The sequence below is a fragment of the Anolis sagrei genome, chromosome 7 (assembly GCF_037176765.1).
Source record: "Anolis sagrei isolate rAnoSag1 chromosome 7, rAnoSag1.mat, whole genome shotgun sequence".
Classification (NCBI taxonomy): domain Eukaryota; kingdom Metazoa; phylum Chordata; class Lepidosauria; order Squamata; family Dactyloidae; genus Anolis; species Anolis sagrei.
The window spans coordinates 35,579,628-35,600,688 of NC_090027.1; the positions used below are offsets into that span (position 1 = coordinate 35,579,628).

A 21,061-nucleotide genomic window follows, 5' to 3' on the forward strand; every position below is an offset into this window, starting at 1 on the left:
CATTTCCCAGAATTCGGTGCATTCTCAGTCTCTTTCCCTGCAAACTCTGCTTTCTCCCTGCTGCTTCCCTCTCCTAATGGTGAGAGGCCATTAATATAAATGGGAAAGGCAGCCTTTTTGGCTTTGCTTTGCTTCCTTGTGCTGAAAATGAAACTTACTTTGGGAGTCTTCTGAGATTTACAAAATGCAAACCAAGAAGTGTTTGAGTAAGTTTTGATTCTTAAGTTTTTGGCACAGGCCATGTCCACATGTCAGATATTGCATCGTAAGTACACATTTAACTAATTTGATATGATTTATGACAACTAAATGCACACCCCTATCTATCTATCTATCTATCTATCTATCTATCTATCTATCTATCTATATCTAATCTATCCATCTAAATGGATGTATGTATGTTTGTTCCACAAATGTTTCTACATTTTAAGACTGGCTCAATAACAATGGACACAGGTTGCAAAATCTCAAGATTATACATTCTTTTGTGATGATACTAAATTTATGAGTCACTTCTCTTGATCTGAAATCTTACTGGAGATATTAATAGGTTTTGGAAGGTATTGTCTCAGAATGGCGCAGGGCAAAATAAATAAAAATATTGTCTATTGTGTATATTGTTCAGTACTGGAGAGAAATGAAAGATTAGAAATCGGTTTCTCTAATAATGTAAGGCAGGTGTTTCTCAAAGACAGACGACTCTTGACTTCCTTCTGAATTCTTTGATGCCCTCATGCAGGAGCTTCGGATGACATATTTCTTACTTGTCTTCCAAGGCACTACTGGTTATGAAAGAAAGGAGAGATATGTATGTTTTTTATTCTGTCTCATTTTGACAATAGAGTATGACAATACCCATGCCCACGTCTGACCAATGATGCCTTCTCCAGGCATTTTAGAAGACTTCCAGGCAATTCTAGAAATCTCTAGGTTCTCCAATATGGCCAACTTCCAATATACATCAACCATAGCATCAACTTCAATCCAATTCTATGACCAACTCCAATATAAGTTGACCATAGCATCAACTCTAATATGATTCTATGGCCAGCTTCCAATACAAGTTGACCATGACATCAACTTCCAGTATAATTTGATCATAGCATCAACTCCAATACGATTCTATAGCCAGCTTCCAATTCAAGTTGACCATGACATCAACTTCCAGTATAAGTTGATCTTAGCATCAACTCCAATACGATTCTATGGCCAGCTTCCAATACAAGTTGCCATAACATTAACTTCCAGTATAAGTTGATCATAGCATCAACTCCAATACAATTCTATGGCCAGCTTCCAATACAAGTTGACCATAACATCAACTTCCAGTATAAGTTGATCATAGCATCAACTCCAATACGATTCTATGGCCAGCTTCAAATACAGGTTGACCATAACATCATCTTCCAGTATAAGTTGATCTTAGCATCAACTCCAATATGATTCTATAGACAGCTACCAATATAAGTTGACCATAGCATCAACTCCTACACAATTCTATAGCCAGTTCCAAATAAGTTGACCACAGTATCAACTCCAATATGATTCTATTGCCAGCTTCCCAAATAAGTTGACCACAGTATCAACTACAATACGATTATATGGCCAGCTTTCAATATAAGTTGACTATAGTGTCAACTCCAGTATGATTCTATGGCCAGCTTCCAAAATAAGTTGACCATAGTATCAAGTCTAATATGATACTTTGATCAGCTCCAATGTAAGTTGACCATAGCATCAACTCCAATATGTTTCTATGGCCAGCTCCAATATAAGTTGATCATAGCATCAAGTTATATTCTAAATGTGTTCTCTCTAGAACCAACTTATGTTCTAGAGGTGTTCTCTCTAGAAATCTCTAGGTCATTTCAGCAAGACAGGAAGTTGACCATGGAGTCATGCTGGTGGATTTAGAGATTTCTACTGCAATTTTTCCACATTTGTTTTCCTTCCACCTCCCCTATATCCCAATGTGGTGCTTACCCTTCCAATGTTTCTCTTGACCATGGTTATCTTCATTTGGTCTTGATCTGTTACTTTCCAGGGTCTGTTCTGAAACATCATTTCCTATAGATAGGATAAGAATGAGCTTGTGAAGAGGCAGACCTAGATTGCATCTTCACTGCAGAATGGATGCACTTTGACACTACTTGACTTGCCGTGGCTCACTGTTATGGAATCATGGAGTGTAGTTTTACATGTTCTTTAGCCTTCTCTGTCAAAGAATGCTGGTTCTCCACCAAACTACAAATCCCAGTATTCCATAGCACTGAGCCAGGGCAGTTCAAGTAGCATCAAACTGCATTCATTTTATCTACAGTGTAGTTATGGCATACATTTTTGGACACTGCATGTGGCTCATATTAAGCTGTTGGTAGCATAAACAGAGGGGTTCATATAGACCTTGGTTCAAATATTAGTGTGTTAAAGAAGATAGAGTAGTATATGAATGAGTATTTCTAATAAACAGTATTACAAAATGCCCAACCTGGTCAACATTAATGGGTATATATGCTAGTCTATATAAATAAAAATGTAATGTTCGTTTGTGGGATTAACAGAACTCAAAAACCACTGGACAAATTGACACCAAATTTGGACACAAGACACTTAACAACCCAATGTATGTCCTTCACTCAAAAAATTGATTTTATCATTTGGAAGTTGTAGTTGCTGGGATTTATAGTTCACCTACAATCAAAGAGCATTCTGAAGCCCACCAACGATGGATTTGAACCAAACTTGGCACACAGTTCTCGCATGAACAACAGAAAATACTGGAAGGGTTTGGTGGGCAGTGTCCTTTGGTTTTGGAGTTGTAGTTCACCTACATCCAGAGATCCCTGTGGACCCAAACAATGAAGGACCAAATTCAGGGGCAGCTCAATCCATTACGCAAAGTAAACATTTGCAGTATAGTTGCTTTTGCCCAGGGGCACTCTTGAGGCACTCTTGGGGGGAAATAGACCTTGACATATGCAAGTTGTAGTTACTGGGATGTATAGTTCACCTATAATCAAGGCGCATTCTGAACACCATCAATGATGGAATTGAACCAAATATGGCACACAGAGCTCCCACGATGAACAGAAAATATATATCAGTGATTGGTTTGGGGGGGGGGGGGGGTGCCAAAATACTGTTTGCTTACCATTGAAAATTACCTAGGGCCGCCTCTGACGAAACTCTACACGAATACTCAATATGGCCAAATGTAAACACTGGTGGAGTTTGGGGAAAATAGAATCTTGACATTTGGGAGTTGTAGTTGCTGGGATTTATAGTTCACCTACAATCAAAGAGCATTCTGAACCCCACCAACGATAGAATTGGGCCAAGCCTCCCACACAGAACCCCCATGTGGGCCACAGCAACGTCCATCATAAAAAATGTAATTAGAAGAGCTATGCACTGAAGTAGCCTCTAAAAGACAATAATTGTGGCAATGTGGATGCTGAATGTTTTCCTTTTTAAAAAATCTGAGTGTGAAACACTTTTATTTGACCACACATCCCTTTACCTTTCTTCCATTCTCTGTGGGCTTTCCACAGCTTCACGACAAACAGAAGGACTACGATGGACAGAACAACAAGCAGCATGGTCACAAGGGCCGGGAGCAAAACGCTTGGCTCCTTTCCCACGATGCCTTCGTAAGTGAGGTTTGTTCCTGTAGGTTTGTACAAAAACATAGGAATTTTAATGCCTTTAAGGGCAGTCTCCTAGCAACTGCATCTTGCGCTCTTGAGAGCGGAGGAAACATGTGAGTCTTGCAAACACTCCGGATTCACCCATAAACCTGATTGCTTTTTTGAGACCATGCAAGTCGTTCAGAAACTGGTGAAAATGTGTATACCTCCCTCCCTGCTTTAGTCTCTCCAATATATCGAGAGATGGGACTGCAGCTCCTATCGTTCCCAGCCATAGCAGCTTCATTAGGAGGGTTTGGATCACATAATCAGAGAGGATGGCATCAACATGACTTTATATGAAATTATTTTGCAATGTTTCAGAAGGATTTTAAGTACTAAATTTTATCAGTGGGTTTTAACTTGTATTTAGGAGCCCCCAGTGGCACAATGGGTTAAACCCTTGTGCCAGCAGGACTGAGGACTGACAGGTTGCAGGTTTGAATCCAGGGAGAGCATGGATGAGCTCCCTCTGTCAGCTCCAGCTCCTCATACAGGGACATGAGAGAAGTCTTCCACAAGGATGGTAAAACATTCAAAACATCTGGGCATCCCTTGGGCAACATCAATGCAGATGGTCAATTCTCTCACACCAGAAGCGTCTTGCAGTTTCTCAACTCATTTCTGACATGAAAAAAAACCTTGTATTATAACACTTTGTATCTTGTCTGTCTTTTAATAGTGTTTTATCTCTTATTTTAATGATGTTATATCCCGCCTCAAGCAGCAGAGAGAGGCAGGCAATACATCATCATCATCATCATCTGTGGAAAAGATCTTGGACAACAAGTTAAACATGAACCAAGAATGTCATGCAGCAGCTAAAAAAGCTAATGGGATTTTGGCTTGCATAAATAGGAACCTAGTGTCAAGATTCAGGGAAATCATGCTCCCCCTCTTGATCAGACCACACCTGGAATCACACTGTGTCCAATTCTGGGCACCACAATTGAAAGGAGGTCTTGACAAGCTGGAATGTGTCCAGAGGTGAGAGACTAAAATGATCAAGGGTCTGGAGAACAAACCCTATGAGGAGCGGCTGAAAGAGCTGGGTATGTTTAGCCTGCAGAAGAGAAGGCTGAGAGGAGACACACTGAGGGCCATGGATCAATATGTGAGGGGAAGTCATAGGGAAGAGGGAGCAAGCTTGTTTTCTGCTGCCCTGAAGACTAGGATGCAATGGAACAATGGCTTCAAACTACAAGAAAGAAGATTCTACCTGAACATTAGGAAAAACTTCCTAGTAGGAACTCTTTCTCTGCGCCGGGGTGTGGTGGAAGCTCCTTCTTTGGAGACTTTTAAACAGAGGCTGGATGGCCATTTGTCGGGTGTGCTTTGAATGAGATTTTCCTGCTCTGTGGTAGAATGGGGTTGAACTGGATGGCCCACGAGGTCTCTTCCAACTCTATGACTCTATGATCATCATCATTATTATGTAAAATATTTTTGTACCTAGATATAACACTTTTTATCATAAACTGAGATGATAAAAAGTGTTAGATCTAGGTATAGGGATCTAGGTACAGTTTACATAGGTTGCTATGTGCCTTCTAGTCATTTGAGACCTATGTCAACCCTAAGGTAACCTTATCATAGGGTTTTCTTAGGAAGATTAATTCAGGGAGCCTTTGCTTTCCTCTGATGCTGAGAGAGTACGACTTGCCCAAGTGAGTTTCAATTACCCAATGAGTTTTGATGGCCAGGAGGGGATTTGAACCCTGGTCCCTAGAACAGTGGTTCTCAACCTTCCTAATGCCATGACCCCTTAATACAGTTCCTCATGTTGTGGTGAACCCCCAATCATAAAATTATTTTAGTTCCTACTTCATAACTGTAATTTTGCTACTGTTATGAATTGTAAATATCCAATATGCAGGATGTATTTTTATTCACTGGACCAAATTTGGCACAAATATCCCATACGGCCAAATTTAAATACTGCTGAGATTTTTTTTTGGGGGGGGGGGGGGGATAGATTTTGTCATTTGGGAGTTGTAGTTGCTTGGATTTATAGTTCAATCAAAGAGCATTCTGAATTCTACCAACAATGGAATTAAACCAACTTGGCACACAGAACTTCCACGACCAACAGAAAATACTGGAAGGACTTGCTGGGCATCGTCCTTGAGTTTTGGAGTTGTAGTTCACCTACATCCAGAGAGCACTGTTGACTCAAACAATGATGGATATGGACCAAACTTTGCACAAATACTCCATATGCTCAAATGTGAACACTGGTGGAGTTAGGGGAAAATAGACCTTGACATTTGGGAGTTGTAGTTACTGGGATTTATAGTTCACCTACAATCAAAGAGCATTCTGAACCCCACCAATGATAGAATTGGACCAAACTTTCCACACAAAATCCCCATGACCAACTGAAAATACTGCGTTTTATGATGGTCTTTAGCGACCCCTCTGACACCCCCTCATGACCCTCTAGGGGTCCCGATCCCCAGGTTGAGAAACACTGCTCTAGAATCTTAGGGTATATCTACACTGTAGAATGAATGCAGTTTGACACTGCTTTGGCTCAATGCTATGGAATTATAGGTGTGGTAGTTGTACAAGTTGTTCAGCCTTTTCTGCTAAAGAGTGCGGGTGCTTCACCAAACTACAAATCCCATAATTCGATAGCACTGAGCCATACCACTCCAAGTGGTGCCAAACTGCACACTCTCTACAGTGTAGAATTAAATACATTGAATTAATATTTTTAATATTAAGGAATGGACATTGAGTTGCATTAGTTTACCGTTTGTTGTCTCAGAATTCACCGTTGCTGTATCCAGACTTGTGAATGGTGTCCACGCAGGAAACTTTCCCTCCGTTGCATTTAACATTTTGCGGGTTCCTTTTAGAAACGGAAAAAGAGAAGACTTATTATTTTAAACTCCCAGGGGGAATGCATAGCATCCTATTGATATTTCAGTAAATCACTCTGTATATCGGACCATCAGTAGCAATTAATTTCGTTTTGCATTTGGTGGAAAGGAGAGTAGAATAGTTGGATTTCCCAACAGATTTGGCACCAGATCTCCATTGCTTTCGCCTTCACCCATGGAGAATGTCTTCACATATAACTAAAACAATACATAGTATGTTGGTCTACGTTAGTTTAAAAGATAGACACTGTTCTTAAGTTAACTTACCATTATTGATGGTAGAATTAAAATTCAAGGTAAATGCTTCTATCATTGTGGACATTGTTGGCATTGTAGAGTTCCCTTCGGTGGCATTGAATATTTTGTCTGATGCTGCAAAAACAAAAGAGCATCACACGTTTTCCCAATGTCTCTTGTCGTGAAGGTATATTACCATACAAACATAACAGTTTGATGGCATTTTGTTCTCGATGGCGTTTTGCTCTTACCTGTGTAATCCAACGAATTTGCAAGCGTTACTGTACTGAATTCAGTGGCATTTGGAGTGAGGTCTGTAGGAGATTCTGGAAACCAAATATTTCAAAATTACTTGTTTTGTCACATAAGGCAATATTTAACTCATGTATCAACACACTGCTGATGGCAAAGACTGGCCTGAATCCAATGTTAGTCTCAACTAAAGTAGATCTTTTGAATAACTGGGACTTACACTTACCAAGTTCACCTTGATTCAAAAAATATGCATTGAATCAAGAACAAATCTAACAATTGCATTCAGGTCACTGTGAGCGAAATCCAATATTGATCGCAAATGGACTCATTGAAAACAATGGGACTTGCATAAATAGCAAAGAACAATTCACATTAATTTAAACGGGTCTGCTCAAGATGGAAATAAAATGGGATGGATGATCAATAATAATAATAATAATAATAATAACAACAACATTTTATTTATATTCCGCCCTATCTCCCCAAGGGGACTCAGGACTGGTCACAGTACACATATATGGCAAACATTCACTGCCATTTTGGATAAACAATACAGAAGCAGACAGAACAGAATGGAGGTATGTTGTGTCAATGTCAACGTCCAGCTTTTTGGCACCTTGGAAAGTTGTGCTCAAATCTAGCCACAGGAGGGTGTTGTCGCTCCAGCCTCTATGACAAAGAGCCATCAGGAATTCCTCCTTCCTTTTGGTCGCTCAGCATTTTCTGATTATTTTTCTTCAAGGTATCGTAAAATATCTCCCCACTTGTTTTGGCGGTACCTAATTTCTCTAATTACAGTTCAAGCTGTTTTTGAATGGCTTAGATCAACAATAAACTGGGTTGACAGTCAGCAGCTCATGTTGACCCGGGGCTTCGAACTGGCAACCTTTTGGTTGGTAGATCTTATTATTGGTGGTGATTTACCAGCTGTGCTAAACCCTGGCCCATGAACTCATTAGGGAAGTACCAACTCATTAGGGAAGTAAAATTTGATGGTTTTATTTTTGCTGCTGCCAATAATCTGGACTACCATTTTACCCTAATATGGATGAAATGGTGTTCCCAGTTCCCAGTTCCCAGCTCCTGGATGCTACTAATTCAACAAATGTTATTCCATTGCTGCAGTGGAGCAATGGGTTAAACCATTAAATTGTTCAAAGCCACAGGTCAGGGTGAGCTTCCACTGTTAGCCATAGCTCCTGGCAACCTAGTAGTTTGAAAATATGCAAATGTGAGTATATCAACAGCTTCAGCGGGAAGGTAATGAAGGCACCCATGCAGCCATGCCAGCAAACATGACTAGGAGGTGTCTACGGATAACAGGCTTCTCAGCTTGGAAATGGAACAAGAGCACCTCCCCATGGCCAGAGTTGAGCACCACCTCCAGAAAGCCGGAGATGAAAGGGGAAGCCTTTACCCTTGTTCTGTGTATTTGTGTGTCATTGCTATTCCACTGTATTAAAGGCATTTAATGTTTGGCTATCTGTGTATGTTGTAATATGCTCTGAGTCTTCTTTAAGAGATAGAGTGGAATATAAATAAATTATTATTATTATTATTATTATTATTATTATTTATTGTTGACCAAAATTGTGCTCAATGGCCTCTGCACTTACTGAAAGGTTTGAGGTATAATGTTGCTGTTAAGTTTCCTTCTTCAAGAGCTTCATGGTGAATAATACAAGTAAAGGAAGACTTCCGGGTGTATTTACGGACTGTGAGGATGCTGGTTGAATTGTATTTCTTGGCATCCTGTTGGTGTTCCGAGTCACCTGCAATACAAAGGGGACAATAATACCTATGGACCATTTTTTTAAAAAATGTAGAGCCTTTAGCTGAAAGTGAGCAAACTGAGAAGATCTTCTTGTCAAGTATTTTGAAGGGAAGGACCCACATGGTGTGCTATTTTGAGTGTTGGATTTCGTGCAAGCCATACTCTCTCAACCCAAAAAATAGGCTCTTACTGCCTATTACAGGGAAAACCAGCTGATCCCTAATCCATCTAAAACACAAACATGTGCTTTTCACCTTGAGAACATACAAGCATCCCGAGCTCTGAGGATTACCTGGGAAGGAATCCCACTGGAGCATTGCAGTGCACCCAGATACCTGGGAGTCACTCTGGACCGTGCTCTGACCTACAAGAAGCGCTGCCTTAATATCAAGCAAAAAGTGGGCACTAGAAATAATATCATAGGAAAGCTGACTGGCACAACCTGGGGATCACAACCAGACACAGTGAAGACATCTGCCCTTGCGCTATGCTACTCTGCTGCTGAATATGCAGGTCTAGTGTGGAACACATCTCACCATGCTAAAACAGTGGATGTGGCTATTAATGAGACATGCCGCATTATCACGGGGTGTCTGCCCCCTACACTACTGGAGAAATTACACTGCACCACCTGACATTCACCGGGAAGTAGCAGCCAATAGTGAAGGGACCAAGGTAGTGACATCTCCAGCTCATCCCCTGTTTGGGTATCAGCCAGCACATCAACAACTTAAATCAAGAAATAGTTTTCTAAGATCTACAGAGACACTCACTGGAACACCTCAGCAAGCAAGAGTCCAAAAGTGGCAGGCTCAAATCCAGAACCTCAATCAATGGCTGATACCAAATGAGAGACTCGCCCTGGGCACACAGAAGACTGGGTGACTTGGAAGGCGCTGAACAGACTGCGCTCTGGCACCATGAGATGCAGAGCCAACCTTAAGAAATGGGGCCACAAAGTAGAGTCCACAACATGCGAGTGTGGAGAATAGCAAACCACTGACCACCTGCTGCAATGCAACCTGAGCCCTGCTACATGCACAATGGAGGACATTCTTGCAGCAACACCAGAGGCACTCCAAGTGGCCAGATACTGGTCAAAGGACACTTAAAAGAATACCAAGCTTGCAAACTTTGTGGTTTGTTTGTTTGTTAAAAAATACAATACAACTGTTTGGTTTGCTCCTGACACAATAAATAAATAAACCCCAAAAAAGGGACAATGGCAAACCTTCTCTGAATATAGGCTTCCAACGACTTTGATTTAAGCAAGGCAGTCAAAAGGGCATTGCAATAAAACCATTAAGTAATTTAAATGTACCAAAAAGTTCCACCCCGTTGTCCAGCATCCATGTAACCCGAGGAGGAGGTTTACTTCCCCAGGTGGAGCATTTCAATATAATTTTTTCTTCTTCATTGTGACTCCTGGTTCTTAATGCTTCCAAAAGAGGTTGAGAAGGAGCAGCTGCAACAAGAAGGTTTGGAGAGTTCAGACTTTCTACTGTGATAACAAAAAAAGGTTTTGGTCAGCTCCCAATATTTAACAATCGCTAGACATTATAGCAAGGGTAATACCATTTTCTTATTTTGTTAGTTAAGCAGGGCAAGACCCGGTAAGTACTTGGATGGGAGACCAGCAATTAATACCAGGTGCTGTGAACTATATTCCAGAGAAAGGAACTGGCTAAACCACGTCTGAGTATTCCTTGCTTAAGAAAAACTCTGTGAAATTCATAGGGTTGCACTAGGTCTTGAAGGGACATACACACTATCCTATACATAGGTTGGCTTGGCCACTATCCACACCATCTCTTCCCACCTCTGCATTCTTCCCGCCCACTAACAGCCCACAATTCAAGGACTCACCTATGACAATGACACTCACTTCCTTTCTTTGGATTTTATCACTGTAGTAGAAACATGTGTAGAGCCCTTCATCTTGCATTTTTACATTGGACAGAGTAATGGATAGAGCATCTACTGAATAATGGGCAAGTTTATACCTCTGGTCTCTTAGACCTGTAGAAGGGAAGAAAGGAAATGAGTAATATGGAACGGTGACAAATACAAAATACTCCACTTAGGCAGAAAAAATGAAATGCAAAGAAACAGAATGGGGGATGCCTGGCTCGAGAGCAATACGTGTGAAAAAGATCTTGGAGTCCTCGTGGTTTCTCTGTCCTTGTTCTTTTCTTTCTTTGATTGCACAATGACAAATATGTTGGAAGGAAGTGCTGTATTCACACCTAGACACAGTGGTCAGGCATTCATTGCACTGACATCTTGTACAAAATTACTTGGATGATGAACTAATGTTGTTGGTAACTGCTGTCAAGTCAATTTCAACTTATGTTGACTTCATGTATGAGACATCTCCAAGTCTCCTTATCCTCAACCTTGCAGGTTTCCAGGCTCAGGGCATTTGCGGCTTCTATGATTGAGCCCATTCATCTGGAATTCATATGGAATATGATCTTCCTCTTTTCCTATTATTGACTACCTATGATGTTTGGTGAATGAGAGACCTCCAAGTCAACCTGTCCTCACTAGACCTGCTTAGGTGATATGGGACATCCATCCATGGATTCCATGGCTGAGTCCACCTGTCTAGAATGCAGTCTTTCTCTTCTCCTATTGTCTACCTTGGATGTTTGGTGAATGAGAAACCTCCAAATCAACCTGTCCTCATGAGGCCTGCTTAGGTGACATGGGACATCCATCCATGGCTTCCGTGATTGAGTCCATTCATCTGGAATGCAGTCTTCCAGTTTTTCTGTTGCCTACTGCCTCATCAAGCATTATTGTTTTTTTCAAGGGAGTCATGTCTTCTCATGGCACGGCCAAAGTATGACAACCTTCATTTAGTCAATTTGGCTACTAGGGAGAGTTTATAGTTGATTTGCTCTAGAATCCATTCATGTGTCTTCAGATCAGTCCCAGTATCCTCATAAATCTCCTACAGAACCAATTTCAAATGAGTTCATTTTCTTCCCATCAGCCTTCTTCATGGTCCAGCGTTCACATCCACAGATAGAAATGGGGAATACAATGGCATCAACCATACTAACTTTAGTCTTCACGCATATATCTTTAAGATTTATTTATTTATTTATTTGCTGCATTTGTTAACCGCCGTTCTCAGCCCTAGGGCGACTCACGGCGGTGTACAACATATAAAAGACAATTTACAATAAGCCATCACGAAAAAACCAACATATCACTAATACACAATCATCTAATTATACTAAAATAATCCGCTCCGTCTTATCGTAGAATCATAACCAATCTCGTAGTCCATATTCCGTTCCAGTTGTCATTACCAGTTAATATAGCACTCAGTTAAATGCTTTCTCAAATAGCCATGTCTTTAGGCTCTTACGGAAAGACATAAGGGAGGGCGCCTGTCTGATGTCAACAGGGAGGGTGTTCCACAGCCGGGGGCCACTACCGAGAAGGCCCTCTCTCTCGTCCCCTGCCAGACGTGCCTGTGAAGCAGGCAGGATCGAGAGAAGGGCCTCCCCAGACGATCTCAAGGTCCTCGTGGGCTCATAGGCCGAGATGCGGTCCGAAAGGTATTTTGGGCCGGAACCGTTTAGGGCTTTGTAGGATAACACCAGCACCTTAAATTGGGCCCGGTAGCAGATCGGCAGCCAGTGGAGCTGGAACAACAAGGGCGTTGTGTGCTCCCTGCGTCCTGCTCCTGTTAGTAACATGGCTGCCGCGCACTGGACTAGCTGAAGCTTCCGGGTCGTCTTCAAGGGCAGCCCCACGTAGAGAGCATTGTAGTAGTCAAGGCGGGATGTGACCAGAGCGTGTACCACCGTGGCCAAGTCAGACTTCCCAAGGTACGGCCGCAGCTGGCGCACGAGCCTAAGCTGTGCAAATGCTCCCCTGGTCACCGCTGAAACCGCTGAAACCTGATCTTGTCTAGTTCCGTCATGGCTTCCCTTTCAAAACCTAAAATGGTCAATGCACTCCAATTACTATAGAGTCCTGTGATCTGTAGTTTGGTGAGGCAACAGTATTATCTGATGGAGAAGGCTAAAGACCTCATAAAGCTACATCTCCCATGATTCCATAGCATTGAGTCATGATAGATAAGGTGATGTTAAAGTGAATTCATTCCATAGTATAGGTGCACCCTGGGTCTTCTGATTTCTTTATTGCAGTCTCCGTTCTGCTCAATGGCTGAGCCATACCATGGAAAATCTTGAACTACTGTATTTCAGTGACTAACTGTACAATATGACTAATTGCACAGTATGAGTCATACACACCAATGAAGAGGGAGGGAAGGAAAACCCACCACTTGCTGTGTTCTGGTAGAAGAGAGGTGTTTGTGTGTGTCTGTGGGGCTTGGGAGGGGAGCATGGACTTTCTCTTGCACTTACCTCGGTGTCTGTTTAAAAAAATCACATAGCCCTTTGGGTTTTTCCACTCGAGAGTCTGTCTGTGATGCCCAGAAGGAACAGCAGCAACTCTGCAGTCCAGGTCTAGCGTATCACCCTCCACGACGGTTACAATTTCCTTGTGGGTCTCTTGAAAAGCCCCTGACAAAAGAAAAGAAATTCATCCATCACCCCAAGCTTAGCAAAAGAATGAGTCTCCTGATATGTCAAAAGAGCAAACTTTTCCATTTAGACTCATGATAGAAATACGATGAAAGTCTATTGCATTTAACACAGGCAAGCACAAATGCAATGTTAGTATCACTCAATTAATAAACTCTAGTGGGAATAGTTACCAGGTTGTAGCAAAAATGGGAACACAAATGAGGAAGAAACATATAACACATGTAATTATGCAACTTATTGAAGCAAGCTGTTTACTGACATGTATGAATAAAATAATAAATTTACAGCAGAGGGAAAACAATGACAGACAGGGAATTCTTTATCCAGAATTTCTAAATCCCGAATACTCCACAAGTTGCAATTGTCCACATAGGTGTCTGGGCTAATGGCACCTTTGCTTTCTGATCGTTTGATACACAAACTCTGTTCACCTTCAGTTTATGAAGCAAAAATGGACTTCATGTTGAGATTTGGAGCCCAACTCCAAAACAACTTACCATATACATAAAAGCAAATGCAGGGACTCTAGAGTCAGGAAAAAAAATCCAAAATTGAAAATACTTGTGGTCCCAAGCATTTTGGATACGAGATCTCAACCTGTATATACATTTAGAAGTTATGTAGCATCTTAAAGTCCAATTAACGTTCTGCAGAATGAGCTTTCATAACGCCAGATGGATGAAATGCCATCCAGAATTCCATATATACATGTAATGTGCATGGTTTGGTTCTTACTATGTACGGTCTGCCATAAACCATGAATGCTACTGAATATATACTGAATATCGACCATGGTATCCTTCTGGGGAGGCTCGCTGGGATGGGACTTGCGGGCACACTTCTTCTTCACGTCACTTCACTTCACTTCACTTCACTTTATTTCTTAATTAGTCGCTCTCCACCAAGGTGCTCCGAGTGACTTACAATCTAAAATAACATTTACACAATATAAAAACATTCAACATAAAAACATACAACAGTGACTATTTGGCAAATTAGATCTGATCACTTTACATAAATGCACAACCAAACAGCCAAGTCTTGAGCACCTTTACAAAACGTCGCAATTCCGACATTGCTCTAATATATGGAGGCAATGAGTTCCACAAAATTGCAGCATAGGTCGAAAAAGCTCTACGCCTTGTAGCTTCCAGGTGTGCCTCCCTAGGGCCTGGTATGTATAGGAGATTTTCTTGGGTGGATAGAGGTAACCACTGATGGAAAAAAGGAATGAGGCGGTCCCTAAGATTTAAAGGTCTTTGGCCATTTTGAGCTCTAAATGTCAGGATCAGTATCTTGTAAGAGATCCGATGTTCTCTTGGTAGCCAATGCAGTTGTTGTAGAATCGGTGTAATATGGGATCTTATAGATGATCCCGCTAGCAGCCTGGCCGCTGCATTTTGGACCATCCGAATCTTCTGAGTTGTTGATTTTGGAAGGCCGGCATATAAGGCATTGCAATAGTCCAACCTCGTGGTGACTGTTGCGTGGATTACTGTTGCCAATGCTTCTACCGAAAGGTAGGATGCCAATTTCCTTGCCTGGCAAAGATGAAAAAAGGCCTGCTTACTTATGGCAGTGACCTGGGCCTCCATTGTCAGCGATGAGTCAACACAACCCCAAGGCTTTTAACCGTGGAAGATGGTCCTTCCTGGAGGGTCATTCCCAATCGGTGAAGCTGGGGGACTCCTGCTCGGACCCCTGGCCATTGACCTGTGGGTTCCCGCAAGGATCCATTCTGTCCCCCATGCTTTTTAACATCTACATGAAACCGCTGGGAGAGGTCATCCGGAGTTTTGGAGTACGGTGTTACCTCTACGCAGATGACACCCAACTCCACTATTATTTTCCACCAGACTCCAAAGAAGCCCCGAGGATACTGGACCAGTGCCTGGCTGCTATGACGATCTGGATAAGGAGGAACAAGCTGAGGATCAATCCTGACAAGACAGAGGTTCTCCAGGTCAGTCGCTCGTCTGACTGGGGTATTGGGTGGCAACCTGTGCTGGATGGGGTTGCACTCCCCCTGAAGTCACAGGTCTGCAGTTTGGGGGTCCTCCTGGACTCAGCGCTGATGCTTGAAGCACAGGTGTCGGCGGTGGCCAGGAGAGCCTTCGCACAATTATTTATTTATTTATTTATTTATTTACTTTGCTTGTATACCGCAGTTTCTCAGCCCGTACGCGACTCAACGCGGTTCACAACAAGAGGAAAAAGACAATCATAACAGCATACAATTTAAAAACCATTAACAGCATAGTATACAAAGTAATAACACATCAATAACAACACATTAACGTCTCGTAACTAGAATCGTGATCCAATTCGTCATCCATAATTCCGTTCCTATATTCATCGTATTCATTGCACTGTTTATCTGAATGCCTGTTCAAACAGCCATTAAAACTTGTGCGCCAACTGTGACCATACCTCGTGAAGTCTGACTTGACCATGGTGGTCCATGCCTTATAGAATCATAGAATCAAAGAGTTGGAAGAGACCTCATGGGCCATCCAGTCCAACCCCCTGCCAAGAAGCAGGAATATTGCATTCAAATCACCCCTGTCAAATGGCCATCCAGCCTCTGCTTAAAAGCTTCCAAAGAAGGAGCCTCCACCACACTCCGGGGCAGAGAGTTCCACTGCTGAACGGCTCTCACAGTCAGGAAGTTCTTCCTAATGTTCAGATGGAATCTCCTCTCTTGTAGTTTGAAGCCATTGTTCTGCGTCCTAGTCTCCAAGGAAGCAGAAAACAAGCTTGCTCACTCCTCCCTGTGGCTTCCTCTCACATAATTACCTCTAGACTGGCCTTAATTACCTCTAGACTTGGCCTTAATTACCTCTAGACTGGACTATTGCAAAGCACTCTACGTGGGGCTACCCTTGAAGATGGCCTGGAAATTTCAAGTAGTCCAACAGTCAGCAGCCAGATTAATAACAGGGGGAACTTAAAGGGAGAGGTCAACCCCCCTGTTTAAGGAACTCCATTGGCTGCCATTCATTTTCCAGTCCCAATTCAAGGTACAGGTTCTTACCTATAAAGTCCTAAATGGTTTGGGACTTGCCTATCTTCATGACCATATCTCTCTCCATGAACCAGCCTGAATTCTCCGATCTTTGGGGGAGGCCCTCCTTTCGCCCTTGCCAGTTTCTCAGGCTCGCCTTGTGGGTACAAGGGAGAGAGCCTTCTCCCCCAACTCTGGAACTCATTGCCCAGAGAGATTAGGAAAGCCCCTACTTTAGAAACCTTTAAAAAGAATCTCAAGACCTGGCTCTGCCGTTGCGCTTTCGGAGAGTAGTTACATATTCTTAACCTATTGCTCCCCTCAACGTCTTTGTCCTAGGAGTACACCCCCCCCCCTTGTACGAAGGTCTGATTATTTCCCTGTCTCTCTATGATTTCTCCCTTACAAATAGTTCTGCTCCCTTATCTCACCCTGAGTTTTTAAATCATTTTGTGTACATGCGGCCTGCTCACTGTCATTATGTTTGGTTTACAGTTTTTTTCTTATCTTTATGTTTTGTGTATATTGTTTATATGCTTATATATTTTATATTTTAATGCTATGTTGTTTATTTTATTGCAATTTGTATCTTATTTTATTGTATTTTGTTGTTTGGGCTTGACCTCATGTAAGCCGCCCCGAGTCCCCATTGGGGGCAGGCATGTAGCCGGGGGGGGGGGGCTTGAGGGGCTTCAGCCCCCCCCCCCCGAAATTCTCGTGGTGGTTCACGAAAAGGCCTTACTGGTGCATTATTTAAACTGTTATGTTTATTCATATCATGATCTGATCACCATACTCAATATATCCCATATGCATGGGGGGTATTGGGGTAATGATACAAAAGGTTTGCTAGGCTAGACCCTCTTTCACTCAGACTCAGCCCCCCCCCCCAAACTCAGCCCCCCGAAACCCCCCCCCCCCCGGAAAAAAATTCAGCCCCCCCCCCCAAATCGAAATCCTGGCTACGGGCCTGGTTGGGGGAGATGGTGGTGAGGTATAAAGATTATTATTATTATTATTATTATTATTATTATATGAATTTGATACTAGAATATCCTCTACAAGCTAAAGGAAAGTGTTGTGAAGCTACTGTAAAATATTCAGAAACATCAACACGCTCATGCCGTCAGCGGCTGAGAGGGCTGCTTTGGTGGTTTTCCATGAGACCTTTCTATAACTTCACTATTTCCTGCCGCAGACATTAGGTGGGGTGCAGCAGGGAGGAGGACATGTCAGTTCACAAGCCTTTAACAGACACCACAAGGAAACACACAAGCAACAGCATCATTGATGAAAATCCTTTCCATGTGACGCACTAGAAAATCCAGGGTGAACACAGATAGGTGTGGTTACCATTAAGCACCACTGGTCACTGTCATGGTCTAGAACAGTGGTTCTCAACCTTCTTAATGCTGCGACCCCTTAATACAGTTCTCCATGTTGTAGTGACTCCCAACCATAACATTATTTTCATTGTTACTTCATAACTGTAAGTTTGCTATTGTTATGAATCATAATATAAATCTAAATATCTGATATACAGGATGTATTTTCATTCACTGGACAAAATTTGGCACAAATACCTGGTACACCCAAATTTGAATACTGGTGGGATTGATGGAGTGGATTGATTTTGTCATTTGGGAGTTATAGTTGCTGGGATTTATAGTTAATCTGCAATCAAAGAGCATTCTGAACTCCACCAGTGATGGAATTGAACCAAACTTAGCACCCAGAACTCCCATGACCAACAGAAAAATACTGGAAGGGTTTGGTGGGCATTGACCTTGAGTTTTGGAGTTGTAGTTCACCTACATCCAGAGAGCACTTTGGACTCAAACAATGATAGATCTGAACCTAACTTGGCATGAATACTCCATATGCCCAAATGTGAACACTGGTGGAGTTTGGGGAAGATAGACCTTGACTTTTGGGAGTTGTAGTTGCTGGGTTTTAGCATTCACCTACACTCAAAGAGCATTCTGAACCCCACAAATGGTAGAATTGGGTCAAACGTCTCACACAGAACCCCAACGCCCAACAGGATTCTATTAAGGCATCAGGTCCTGTTTCAATTTAGAAGCTAAGCAGGGTCAGCCCTGGTTCACCTTCAGATGGAATACCATTGATGAATCCCAAATTCTATAGTCTGTATTTCAGAGGAAGGAACTGGCTAAACCATCTCTGAGTACTGCTTGTCCAAGCAAAACTTTATGACATTCATGCACCACCATAAAGTTAACAAGTATTTATTTATGGTGTCAGAAGCGAATGAGCATACTGTTACAATGTATAGAAAACCAACAAACGAATTTGAAAACTTGGCATTATACTAAATGAGAGAAGCCTCCTCACAGGATAGTAGCACATCCAGGTATCCCCTGGGTAACGTCTTTGTATACGGCTGATTATCTAACACCAGAAGTGACTTGCAGCATGCAACCAAACAAACAAACAAGTTAACAAATAACTTGAAGGCACACATCGGCACCATAATTAAGAGTGGTTATCCTGTCTCAAACAGAATGTAAGTAATCATGGGATGAGTACAGAGCTTGTAAATAATGAGCCACAAGTAACATTTTATGTGTATTGAATTACTTTAAAAAATGAAGCCGTGTTTTATTGTCCTTTCAGTGTAGACAGTCCATATAAGTCAGTGTAGACCCATATATAATGCAGTTTAATGAGTTTACACAGATCATATGCAGTGATACCTTGAATTAAGAGTTTAATTCATTTTGTGACTGAGTTCTTAACTCAAATTGTTCTTATCTCAAACCAAATTTTCCTATTGAAATACTATTAATCCATTTCACCCCCTCAAACCCCCCCCCCATTTTTGTTATGTGTTTTTAAATAGGAAAATGTACTTTAGCAATAACCAATAATGTATAAATGCACATTGTTAAATTATGGAACAATAAAAAAGAAAAATCAATTTTAAAATGGTAGAAGCATAAAGTTGTGGCAAGGAAGCACAAAGTGAAGAGGCAGAACCATCATCTTCTTCTTCCTAAAATCCTCATTCCAACCTCCCTCCCTCCCAATCTCCCTCCCCCTCCCCTCTTTCTTCATGAAGCAAAACATACCAGGAATAAAAATCACCCAAAATCAACTAATCCAAAGTTCCTCAATGCGGACAAGAACAAAGTCCTCAAAACCTACAAAAACCCAGTGATTCCGGCCATGAAAGCCTTCGACAATGCAAGAACAAAGTGGACAGTAATCTTCCAAAGCAGACAAGAGCGTGAGGAATGGAGACATGAGGCACAGAGGCTGCTCCATTGAAGCCCTAAAAATTTGTACTCTGGTGCTAGCTCTTAACACAAAATGCTATTTGTATGTCAAAGCAAAACACAGGCTGAGCAGCAGCTCTTAACTCAAAACACCCATAAGTTGGGATGCTCTTAAGTCAAGGTTCCACTTTAATGCTTTTTCAAACTGCATAGTATGGCAATATAGACCTAGCCTTAGTTTGCACCAGTTGAAAGAAGTTCAGAGGGGAAGTGGAGGAGGAGAGAAACCAGGACATTGTGAAAGCAGCTAGGAAAGTGGGATGACAGAGGATCAATCAGCACTGTCCCTGCCAAATTGGAACAGTATGATTCTCTGAGCAATTTTCACAACAGAGGCATGTAGAGTGCAGTATAGCAATCCCAATGTCATATGCTACCTACCTTGCAGTGGCAATACCAAAGCCAACACAGAGAGCATGGCAGCGAAGGGCATAGTGTTGTGTGTGGCAGTCTCTTGTGTCAAAGGCAGCCCTTGGGAGAAATACAGACCACTTTCTCTTTTCTTCTGAACCCCAGGGTTGGGTGCAGTTGGGGCTTCCTCCTTTACAAGGGGCCAGAAAGAGGCATGTGCCATGACTTCATCAGCCACAGCCTCTGCCCCCTTTCCTTTCGCTGCTCCCACCTCCCTTCACACCTTATAGACGGGGGACATTTTCCTCCTGCGGCTGAAGGCAAGAAAGTCAGCTCCCCCCTCGGCATCTTCTCAAACAATGTGTGGTCGGGAGCTCACACTAGAGCTCACACTTAGTGTGATCTTAAAAGATTAGTTTGCTTGGTTATTTTGTACTTTCTTAAATATGTTTTGAACAAACCACTCACACAATGAGGTAGCTGGTGTTTCCCTCTGATTGTAGTGCACAACTTCACTAAAATCCCCATGTTCCTGGACTTAACATTCAGAAAATTAGAATCATAGAATTGGAAGAGACCTCATGGGCCATCCAGTCCAACCTCCCGCCAAGAAGCAGGAAAATTGCATTCAAAGCACCCCTGACAGATGGCCATCCAGCCTCTGTTTAAAAGCCTCCATAGAAGGCACCTCCACCACACTCAGGGACAGAGAGTTCCACTGCTGAACAGCACTCACAGCTAGGAAGTTCTTCCTAATGTTCAGGTGGAATCTCCTGTATTTTGAAGCCATTGCTTTGCATCCCGGTCTCCAGAGCAGCAGAAAAAAGCTTGCTCCCTGCTCTCTATGACTTCCTCTCACATATGTATACATGGCCCTCATCACGTCTCCTCTCAGCCTTCTCTTCTTCAGGCTAAACATGCCCAGCTCTTTAAGCCACTCCTCATAGGGCTGTTCTCCAGACCTTTGATCATTTTAGTCACCTTTCTTTGGACACA

General features: G+C 42.2%; 1 protein-coding gene across 1 annotated transcript; it reads right to left on the reverse strand.

Moving 5' to 3' along the window:
* Positions 1-442: 442 nt before the first annotated feature.
* On the reverse strand, positions 443-20,185 carry CRTAM (cytotoxic and regulatory T cell molecule). Its single transcript, XM_067470867.1, has 11 exons — positions 20,096-20,185; positions 13,229-13,387; positions 10,704-10,856; positions 10,159-10,302; positions 8,680-8,835; positions 7,060-7,134; positions 6,839-6,943; positions 6,442-6,540; positions 3,521-3,667; positions 1,984-2,067; positions 443-782 (listed from the first exon to the last, which is right to left on the reverse strand). Exons 1-11 carry the CDS (start codon positions 20,145-20,147, stop codon positions 646-648), a joined length of 1,311 nt encoding a protein of 436 aa, XP_067326968.1. The 5' UTR covers positions 20,148-20,185; the 3' UTR covers positions 443-645.
* Between the last annotated feature and the right edge of the window lie 876 nt (positions 20,186-21,061).

Excerpts from the sequence above, each read along its gene's own strand:
- CRTAM (XM_067470867.1), bottom strand. The coding sequence starts at position 20,147 with ATGCCCTTCGCTGCCATGCTCTCTGTGTTGGCTTTGGTATTGCCACTG. Across the intron at positions 8,836-10,158 it reads CAACGGGGTGGAACTTTTTG|GTGACTCGGAACACCAACAG; the intron begins GTACATTTAAAT and ends TTTGTATTGCAG. Across the intron at positions 6,541-6,838 it reads TAATTCTACCATCAATAATG|GAACCCGCAAAATGTTAAAT; the intron begins GTAAGTTAACTT and ends CGTTTCTAAAAG.